A 10,482-nucleotide genomic window follows, 5' to 3' on the forward strand; every position below is an offset into this window, starting at 1 on the left:
AGCGGCCGTCCGCGGCCTCCCTCAACCCTGCCCCCGCGGCCCGGCCCCTTCTCCAGCCCTCGGCACGGTACCTGTCCCCAGGACTCTTTGCTCTCTTTCCCGCAGCGGCAGGGGCGGTACCATCGGGTCTCAGATGGCAGCGCGGGGGTGACGACCCCGGGGCTGGGGACGAGGGGAAACCTGGCCTAGCGGGCATGCAGCGCCTTGTCATGTCGGCGCCGCTGGCGACGGCGGCATGAGCTGTGGATGGAGAGCGTGGGTGCGTGGCTGCCGTCGTGCCGCTGGGACTCGGGGACTCTGTCGGAGCAGGGGTGGGCGGCACCCGCTTCTCTCTTCATGGCGGTTCTCTCTTCGGAAGTGACTCCGGAGTGAGCGGGAAGGACCGGGAGCCCAGAGGGGGCGGGCGTTACTGGAGAACTCGCATCCTGATTGGCTGGTACCGGAGTCATTCTGGCGGGAGCGCCATAGGAAGCTGGAGGCGGATTTCAGGAAGGGGGGGAGGAAGAAAACCGCCCGCCCCGCCCCGTCACGTGTGTGGAGGCCGCGCGCCTCGGCTGGTGAGTTGGGCGGGAGGAAGTGGGGACGCGGAAGCCGGGTGGGGGTGATGGAGGCGGCAGCAGAGCAGCGTTCACGGCTGCCCTGGGCTTGAGCCCCGGCGCGTGGGTTGTGGTGCCCCATTTGTGCCACAGGTAGCCCAGTTGCTGTGACCGAGAAGTTGTGCGACCAATCAAACGGGCCGCGAGCGTTTTTAAAGTGTTAGACGCATCTATTTTTCTTCTTCCAATTTTTAGTTTTTATTAGTACGTATTTGCAGTCCGTACATGATGGTCACTTTCCTGGTGGGGAGTGGATATTTCTATATCCCCTTCCCCTACTTCCTCCATTTGCAAATGATCTCTCTTCCTATTCACTGCATCGTTTATTTTCGTCCTAGTTTATATTTGTTTCTTATAAGAGAAACCATGTTAAGCTTAATTGTCCGAGTCTTTTTTTTTTTTTTTTTTTTTTTTGTACCGGGGATCTAACTCCGGGACCTTGAGCTTGTGAGGCAGGCGGCTGAGCTAAATCCGTAGCCCGAAGTATTTTACTCAGGTGACTTAAGGTGGCCAGCATACTTTTCTGATTTTTTTTTTGGCACCAGGAATCGAACTCTGTTTCTTGCATTTGCAAGACCTACAGCTTCTAGAACCACTGAGATAAATCCTCGGCCCTGAGTTTTTTTTTTTTTTTTTTTTTTTTTTGAGGGGGCGGATTTGAGGCAGGGTCTCACTATGTAGTTGAGCCTGACCTGGAACTCACTTTGTGGCCCAGGCTGGTCTGGAACTCACAGCGATCCTCCTGCCTCAGCCTTCCGAGTGCTGGGATTACAGGCGTGCACCACCATGCCTGGCTACACTGAGTCTGTTTTTTCAGAAAGAAAAAGCTGACCTTGAAGTAAAGTCGTTGAACCACAAAAGCATTTTGTTTTTCACGAGTTATCAAGAAAGTTCTCATGGAAGGCTTCCGTGGACAACATAGACTAATATAGTACCAGCAGCCTCCGGCCCTCCTTGGTAAAGGGCTTGTGCTTGCAGTCTCTTAGCCAGGGTTTTCCTTATATTGATACTGGTCAGAGTCTATACAAGGGGTATGTTACTCCTCCAGGAAATTGTAAACTGTAGACAAAATAAGCAATGTAAACTGGACAGTTAAGATTCTCTTGTGTAATTGGTGATGATTATTGTTCCCAGACATTCTGGCAGTGAATCTTAACTTCCCATAAAGTCTTTGGGGTTAGGGCAAATACTGTTAAATAACTGTTAATAACCAAAATGTCTATCTCCAGGATGTCCAAGCTTAAATTGCCAAGGGTGTTCAATGAATTGGATGGAGCAAAATCTTAAATGACACAAAAGAATTTGGACAGATCTGAGATTTAACTGAGCCTGTCACTAAGCATGCTGGACTAACCTGAGGTTCACCTCCTTTCTCTTCTCTGGTAGCCCTCTGGAGGAAGAATTAATGAGGAATAAAGTGGCCAGCGGGCTGACAAACAGAGGGTAGAAGAGAAACCATGACCATACAGGGCTGTTATAATCCATGAAATTTCTAGGCTAGCTATAGGCAGTGGTAGTACAAGGAAGAAATACTGAAAGAGCACTTTTCTGTTCCTTGCAACTCAGAATTTACTATACTGCTTTTATATGAGCATTGTTCTCTACATAAAAAAATGAGGCAGGTGTGATGACGCACGCCTGTAATCCCAGTGCTTGGGAGGCTGAGGCAGGAGTGAGTTTGAGGCCAAGCTGAACTACAGAGCAGGACCCTGTCTCAAAAAACAAAGCAAGGGCTTGGGATTTTGCTCAGTGGTTCTGGTGCCTGCCTCGCAAGCACAAGGACCCAAGTTCGATCCCCGGTACCAAAAAACAAAACAAAGAATGAACGTGATAGTTACTGAAAATGTGTTGAAATGAATAATGGCTTATATATTTGTTTAGTAAGGGCTTTTTGTATATATTGTTTTCTTGTCCTCTGACTTAGTGCTTTCTGTTGACCGTTTCTATACAGTTTCTGTTTCTATAACAGCACGTCTACAAAACATTTAATCAGGTTCGTTTCATTCTATGCTTTCCATAAAAAGAATAATGCATAAGACACATTCTGCATGATTAATTAGTTGCTTTTCTTGGATTATAGTATTTGAATCATCCAGCCTCCAAGGTATCACTTTAAAGTCTGTATTCATACTACCAAACAATAGATTTCACATTTTCCTAATCTGAGCAACAGATTATAGAGTTAAGTGAGGCAAGAAATCCCTTGATCAATAAATGGAGATGAAGTCATAATGAAAACACAATTTTAAAAATCTCTTCTTAACAAGGAAGTAGTTATCTAAATCCTCAATAAGCATCCAGGCACTTCCTTGTGTAAACTGTAGGAGAAGGACACAGATTTGGTTTACAGGGTGAGATATGTCTGACATGCTAACAAGAAGGGCTGGTGGCTTCTCAAGTTCTTCTCCCCCAAATACATCTGCCCTTTATTTTGTATTTATACCCTTTCTCCCACTTTAAGTGCAATATATATATAAATATATCTGTAGATATATCTATCTCACACATATACAACATGACTGTAAGAGTTTGGTTTCCTTTTTCTCTGTATGCTTGGGATCATACCCAAGACCGGGAGCATGCTAGGCTGCACTCTACCACTGAACTGTCTCGGCCTTGTACAAGGGTGTTTATACTTTAGTTTACAGTAGGATGGAAATAGACAACCAGGAAACTACAGTAGGTAAAAGATGTTGAAGAGCTCATGTATATGTGGAGAGGGAGAGAAAAGCTGAGGTGGGGCTGAGGAGAAGATAATGAGTAATGTAAGCAAGACTGACTTAGAAACTTGAAAACCCTCGGCAAGAATTGGAAAACTAATGTGGAAAAATGAAGTCCGGATGACTGTAAAGGCTAGTCTGGGAAGTTTGTTTTTTTTGGTACTGGGGATTGGACTCAGGACCTTGAGCTTGCAAGGCAGGAGCTGTGCCACTGAGCTAAATCCCTGGCACTAGTCTGGGAAGATTTTTGAGCAAGGGGATAAGGAAGCAAAAGCTATAGGACAAGGTGGCTTCCTTCCATTAAGCTTTTATGGAGTATAGTTCAGCTCTGTTTAGTGTCTTGAGTTGTGAAAGGCAACAGGACAGGGCTCTGGCCTTGAGGAGAAGGGATGGACAACAGCTGAAACAATGTTACATAAACACTAGATGAGTTTTGTTGAGAGAATAAAGCTCAAGGCTGTAGTGCTGAGAGGAGTGTCCAGAGTTCCCCAGCAATCACAAAGGGGGAAAGTCTTGGGCAGATGGCCTCACACAATACCTGAGAAGGCAGGGGAGTAGGAACTAAACAATCAGTAAGTTACAAAGAATGTTACTAAAAAGCTGAGAAGGTGCAAAGTCACTTCAGATTCTCCAGAAATGGCAAGTTTTTGCTGAGATTACTACACCATGGAATTAAGCTCAAGGCTATTGAAGGGTGATTTCAGGCAAACCAACAAAGACCCATCTGCTGCAGGACCTGGGCGGGGGCAGGCAGCAAGAGCCCACACGCGTGTGTGTGCGTGTAGGTGATACAGAGTGGCTGAGAGGGGACAAGGACAGCTGTAGGAGACAGGGAAGAGTTGGCTTGAAAGCCTGACAGGCCGCACAAGTTCGGGAGAAGGAAAGGGGTGTCAGCAGTTCAAGATCCACACTAGGTACTGCACACAGATGCTGAACTCAGAACAACCCAACAAATGTTTGGGAAAAGCCCCGAGTCTGTTTCAGGGGCTGCCAGGAAAATGCCAAAAGTAATAGGATGTCAAGCAGTCCAGACTTCCTGGGAGTAATTAGCAAAACTGGAAAAGCAGATCTGATGTTTACTAAATCAGCTCTTGTTATTTCATTATGGAACAGTACAAGACAGTTTCCCCCAGTAGACATGCAAGAAACATTTGTGATTTTTGACATACCTAAAGATCTCCTACATTACTAATATATTCTTTAAGCCACTTTTTAACTTAAGTATTTTTATTTTATTTTTTGTGGTACTGGGGGTTGAACTCAGGACCTTGCGCAGGTGCGATGCCATTGAGCTAAATCCCCAGCCCTAGTATTTTTATTTTAAAAGAAAACCTTAAGATAATCATAAGTGGGAAATCAGTATCATCTATCTAAAATTGAAAATAACTCTAAAAACTAATAAATAGATAATGTTCTCTATAGCTATTCAGATTTCTTCTAGAGTCACTTTGTTAGTGATAGTAGGGCATAAAGAGATTACTTGTACATCTAAAATAGAAGAAGCCAGGTGTGGTGGTTCACTCCTATTGTCTTAGCACTTGGGAGACTGAGGCAGGAGAGAATCACTTCAAGGCTGGGCTGGGCCACATAGTTCAAGGGCAGCCTGAACTGCATAGCAAGACCCTGTCTCTGAAAAAGAAAGAAAAAGAAAGAAACTCTGGGAAATACTGGGTTTAGGGACTTAGCCTGCAGTTACGTGTTTCACACACTTGGTTATCATGCCACTAGAGGGTCTTGTAATTGATGGAATGGCACTGCAACACTAAAACAACAAAACAATGCATAGAGAGTACTGTTATTCTTTTTTTTTTTTTAAGAGTACTGGTACTGTGTACATGGCATATAGACGTGTTGCTTGAAAAAATTTTTTCTTGGTTATTCTTTTTTTTTTTTTTTTTGAACCAGGAATCAAACTTGGAACCTTGTGCTTACAAGGCAGGCAGTAGCACCACTGAGCTAAATTCCTGGCCCAAGCAGTTACGCATTTATTTTCAATGATGATGATGATGATGATATAAATGTTGTTTCTGCAGCCTCTGCTGTGGTTGTAGTAGAAATGTGTGACCCTGTATTGATGTTCTATACTCTTCTGTGTGGCTAGCACTGAACAGCAGAAGCTTGTTTGGGAAAGAACTAGGCTTCCTTCAGTCACCCCAGCTGGTGAGGTATTGGGGTGTATCCTGGGCCCAACTCCCTGTCAGCACTGGTGAAGCTGGGAGGGAGCACCACGAACATCCTGCCTCTCTCCTGTGATACACGACCAGCCCCCCCCACAGCCAGGGGTTCTCAGTCTATATCAGCCAACCTTGGATTGTAAAGATTGAAAAGAATTTCTGGTAGTTCCAAAAAAGCAAAAATTGAATTTGCTGTAATTGGAGCAAGCACTGCACTGAATCCATGGAAAGAGGTGATGTGTGGCCATACCCTGCTGCATCTGCCAGGCAGGTCAGAGACCCTCAGGCTGCCCCGGCAGTCACACAGCCTTCCCACACTGTGACAGCAGTCTACATGGAGAGCGTGGCTAAGGTGGCAGTCTTAAGTGTGATAAGGAGTGCTGGTAAGAAAGGGGAAAGGCAAATGGTGCAAGAGAAGAGTACTAATGAGGGCCTTCTGGGGACAGGATGACCTCACACTGCTGCAGTGCTCTTCCCAGAATTCAACAGCCTATCGTGATGTTGTTTTTTTGTTTTTGTTTTATTTTGTTTTGCCGTGCTGGGGATTGAACCTAGGGCTTCCCGTGTGCTAAGCAAGTGCTATACCACTAAGCTACAGCCCAGCCAAGGGTCCTTTCTTTATCAAGTTCTGAGAGGCCCGTCATATCTGTTTGTTTGTTTGGTTTGGTTTTTTTTGAGGCAGAATCTTCCTTTGTGAATCAGGCTGGCCTCGAACTCTGCAGCGATCCTCCTGCCTCAGCCTCCCGAGTGCTGGGATTATAGATATGTGTCACCACACCTGGCTTCTCCTATCTTATTTGCAAGCTCGAAGCTTCATTGACACCAAAATACTGATCAGGTGGCCTCCTGAAATTGGATGGCTTTTAGAGACAGAACACTTGAAAGAGGAATTTCATGTGAAACTCCAGGTTTTTGCCTTCGAGTGGTACAAACTGAGGATCTCACTCTTATGCCTGTTGGGGTTAGGCAGGTAACATAAGTAAGTGAATCAGACCCATTTTCCTCCTTTAACAGACACTTGGAATCAAAGACTATTTCTTAATTCCAGTGATGTCAGTGACAAGCACTGAATTTACCATGGGTCAGGCACATAGCAGTTTATGAATACTGACCCACTTAATAACCGTGTTTCTACAAATTAGAAAGTGGACTTTGTCCAGTGTCCACACAAGTGATAAATGGCACGTGGTACTCAGCCTCAGTATAGGGGAGGTAGGATGGAAAACTGGGGGGCACATTCCTGATTAAATGGGGCAGCCTCTCTAGACGATGGTGTCTGCATGAGGGTGCAGGCCTGCCTCCTCTCTTAGCATCACCCCAGGAGCGGTTGGGTGAGCCATGATAGAGCTGCAGTAAACTCACACAGCCACTTGATGTTGTGACATGTAACCTTGATTTATTCCAGTAGTATTGTGAGATTCCCTACCTCCACCAGTACTGGGGTTTCAATACAGGGCTTCACACATGCTGAGCAAGTGCTGTGCTACTGAGCTACTTCTCCAGCCCTTTTTATTTTAGTTTTTGAGACGGGCTCATTGAGTTTCCTGGCTTTAACTTGCAGTCCTTCTGCCTCAGCCTCCCTTGTAGCTGGGATTACAGGTGTGCCTCATCACGCCCAGCCAAGACCATACTCTCTCAAAGCATGTCTCTTGGAGCCAAAAGAGAAAGAATCGGTGAGTACTTTGATGCCCAGAGGAGAGTTACAGGGAGTTCGCACTAACCTTACCCCCATCACCCTCAGCTCCCGTGTGTTACCAGTCACCACGAAGTATTGATTTTGTACCCTGAGTAGCACAATAGCCCTTGTATCTTCTGTTTTACACGTACACTCATTGATTCTTTTTAGAAATGTAAAATATATAAATGAATACAAGGAATAATAATGTAAATGCATTCACCTCTTGAACTCAGACTGTTAACCTGTAATCTAGTTACTTTTTATGTCATTATAACATATCATTACTAATCTTTTAACCCCCAGTTAAAGTCCTCTCTTTTCCACTGTTTTCAAGTCTACTAAAATTTTTTCATATACACATGTATTTAATAGGAGTTTTTGCATGTTTTTAGAAATACACATACGGGCACATTTCATTTCTGTGTGCCGTTACTATGCAGCATTTTGTTTGCCCATTGTTAACAGTGCTGTCATGGACACCGCTGTACATGCTCTTTTGTGTCCATGTGCGAGAACATCTATGGGTTAATCAGGAGGGAAATTACTGGGTCACAGGGTGTCTGCATTATCAAGTTTATTGTGTGCTGCCAAATTACTTCCATAAATGATGAAAATAACTTGCAGTCCTACTAGCAGTGTATGAGAATATTGCTTCCCTTACATCTGCTCCTGTATTCGATATTGCCATCCTTTTTTTTTGCTAATCTGAAAGTAAGAATAGATTATCAGTGTTTCATATTCATTTAATTGTTAGGTTGAATATATTCTCATACATTTTAGGGGGCTGCTTTGGATTCTAATAGCCTGTTTCTAGATTTCACTCATTTTCTTCTAAAATTTTATATTTCTTTGTTTATATTTTTCTTACTGGTTTGTAGACTCTAGAAAAGTACGTATATTGAATACTCAAAAATCTTGTCTGTCCCGCAGCCCAGCCAATACAGGTTCTGGTTAGCCCTTCCTGCAGTCTTTTGCAGTGGCGTCCAAACTGGTTTCCTGTCTGAGGTTTTGCTCTTTAACTCATCATTCATAGTGCATCCAGTGAACCTGAGAGCATTCTTTGCCTTTGAAAGGCCCTGGCTAAGCCTTTCTAAGTGCCCCCCACCCAAGTCCTTCCCAGCCCACTCACCAGATCCTCCTTTCCTTGAAGTAGGCTTCAGGCTGAGGTCTCAGTGTGCAGTACATGCAAACAATCCATGCCAAGAATCCCCTAGAATCCAGGTTCCAGTGTAGGGGCCTCACATTTTCCTTACCATAATGTTCTCTTTCTATGCTCAAAGTTCTTACTTTGTGCTCTTCTTTATGACGAGAGCAGAAACCAGCCTTTCCTGGGTAATCAGGAGCAGGAAAATGTGCTTTGTTTTTGTTTTGTAGAGCATAGCCTAGAAATGCCACGCCTGGTTTTCCAGAGGCCCTTTGAGTGCTGCTAGCTTAGATCACAAATGAAAAATTCACAGGTGGACAGGTGTGAAAGTCAAGGGATCAGCCTCAGGGATTCTGGGTGTCTGTCTCTGATTCAGCAGAACAAATGGGAAAACAACAGGTGTCCACAGATGTACCGACCCACAAAGCACTTAGACCTCAAGCTCATTTTGGGATTGAATTCTACCATGAAACCTGCCTGTTCTGTGTGTAGCCCCGCTACCCAGTCTCCACAGGGCTTGGGCAGTTTTGTGCATTCTGCTGGCCTTATGTCACAGGTTCCTTGTGACTCACCCGGATTAGATGGCTGTAGGACTTGAAGTTCTGACATTTTCAGGTTGTTAGCCATAGAACATTACAGCCTACCTATTTGCATAATAATTGTGAAAAGCAAATGCTCAGGATGACCACTTCTGACAGGACAGTAACCTCTGGAACAGGGGTGCCAGTTTAGGATCCTTAGAGTCACAGAGAGCTTTCTTAAAAATAAGACACTTTGAGGCCAGGGAAGAAGGTATATCATGTAAGAAAGAACCAATCTGACTGCTCTGATATTGGGATTAGACATGACAGTGGGGAACTTTGGAAAGTAGGCATCTCATATACTATGTCATAAGGTAGGCAGGACCCAGAGGCGAGGACTACTGAAGTAAAAACTTCACATTTTGTACCACGCCACATTCATTTTTATTGCTGCTCCCTGTTTGTATCTTGGAGTGATGGCAGGGAGCACTTAAGACAAAATGTCCCATGTGCCAGTCATGAGGAGCATTAATAAGGAAGGTAACACGGGAAGTGACAGGTTCAGAGGCACAGGACCCCAGAGGATGGACAGCAGCCTCCAGAGGAGTGGGAGAAGGCTACTGCCTTCTGCAGCACAGAAGGAAGAGGAGGGCTTTGGGTGCAGAGCACAGTGGAGGCAGCAGCAAAGTTCACAGCGGAGTGAAGGCTGCTTGTAGCATTGTAATAGTCAAGCTGAAAACAGCTCAACTGTTCACCAAACAGGGGTTCCTTTTTGAGATGGTCTTGTTTTGTAGTTCAGGCTGGCCTTTCATTTATTGTATAGTCCAGGCTGGCCTCGAGCTCCAGGTGATCCTCCTGCTTCACTCTCCTGAGTGCTGGGATTGTAGGTGTGTGCCACCACACTTGGCCAAAAAGGAATTGTTAAAGAAATCGTGGGACACATTTTCCCAGAATACCATATGACATTAAAGACTAGAGAGGATATTAATGTGCTGATATGAAAACATACCGAGATGTATTAAAGGAAAAAACAAAGTGCACACAATTGTGCATCTAGTGAAATCCCATTTGTATGTGAGTTTTGTTTTTTAAGGTGGGCATCTCATATTTACTGACGTATTATTCTTGCAGCATGCACAAGACAGTGTCTGGAAAGAAACACAAATGCTTCTTGACGTGATGGGGCTGCAGCCAATAAACCCCATCCTAAGTCGAAAATATCATTAGGTGGAAAATGCATTTATTGCAGAGTCTACTGAACACTGCAGCTTGACTGCATGGTCACTTAGGGTTGGTTGTTTCCCCTTTGTGGCTGTCGAGGAGCTGCAGCTGCCTGAGGCGTCCCTTAGGAAGCCCCATACGGCGCATTGTGAACACGGGAAAAACTGAGTGTGGGTTCTACTGAAAATGTGCTGCGTTCACAGCATCAACAAAGGAGAAGACCTCTCAGTGAAACCATTGCGAGTCAGAGACGTCTGTACATGAAACTGCACAGGCCCCACTCACACTGCCCCCAGGCATCGGACTTAGAGGATACATCAGAGAATTACTGCTTTCAACTTTTTAATCTCTTATTTGGCTTCAAAGTTTTAAAAACCATTCGTTGTTTTAAATACAAATGAATGTATACAGATTTTTTTTTTTTTTTT

General features: G+C 44.6%; 1 protein-coding gene and 1 long non-coding RNA gene across 4 annotated transcripts in view; one reads left to right on the forward strand and one right to left on the reverse strand.

Annotated features, from left to right (window-relative positions):
- Slf2 (SMC5-SMC6 complex localization factor 2) overlaps positions 1-233 on the reverse strand; it is a 46,243-nt gene extending 46,010 nt beyond the window's left edge. For all 3 annotated transcript variants that reach the window (XM_010626374.3, XM_010626373.3, XM_033761467.1), the window contains exon 1: positions 72-233. In XM_010626374.3, the coding sequence (XP_010624676.1) occupies positions 72-211 (140 nt within the window). In that variant the 5' untranslated portion in view covers positions 212-233. The remainder of the gene's footprint in view (positions 1-71) is intronic.
- Positions 234-411: 178 nt separating this feature from the next.
- The window catches only part of LOC104863767, a 25,622-nt gene continuing 15,551 nt past the window's right edge, over positions 412-10,482 (forward strand). The window contains exons 1-2 of the long non-coding RNA XR_780662.2: positions 412-557; positions 7,066-7,163. This is a non-coding gene — a long non-coding RNA (uncharacterized LOC104863767). The remainder of the gene's footprint in view (positions 558-7,065; positions 7,164-10,482) is intronic.

The sequence above is a fragment of the Fukomys damarensis genome, unplaced genomic scaffold, assembly GCF_012274545.1.
Source record: "Fukomys damarensis isolate Sample0158 unplaced genomic scaffold, DMR_v1.0_HiC HiC_scaffold_8, whole genome shotgun sequence".
Classification (NCBI taxonomy): Eukaryota; Metazoa; Chordata; class Mammalia; order Rodentia; family Bathyergidae; genus Fukomys; species Fukomys damarensis.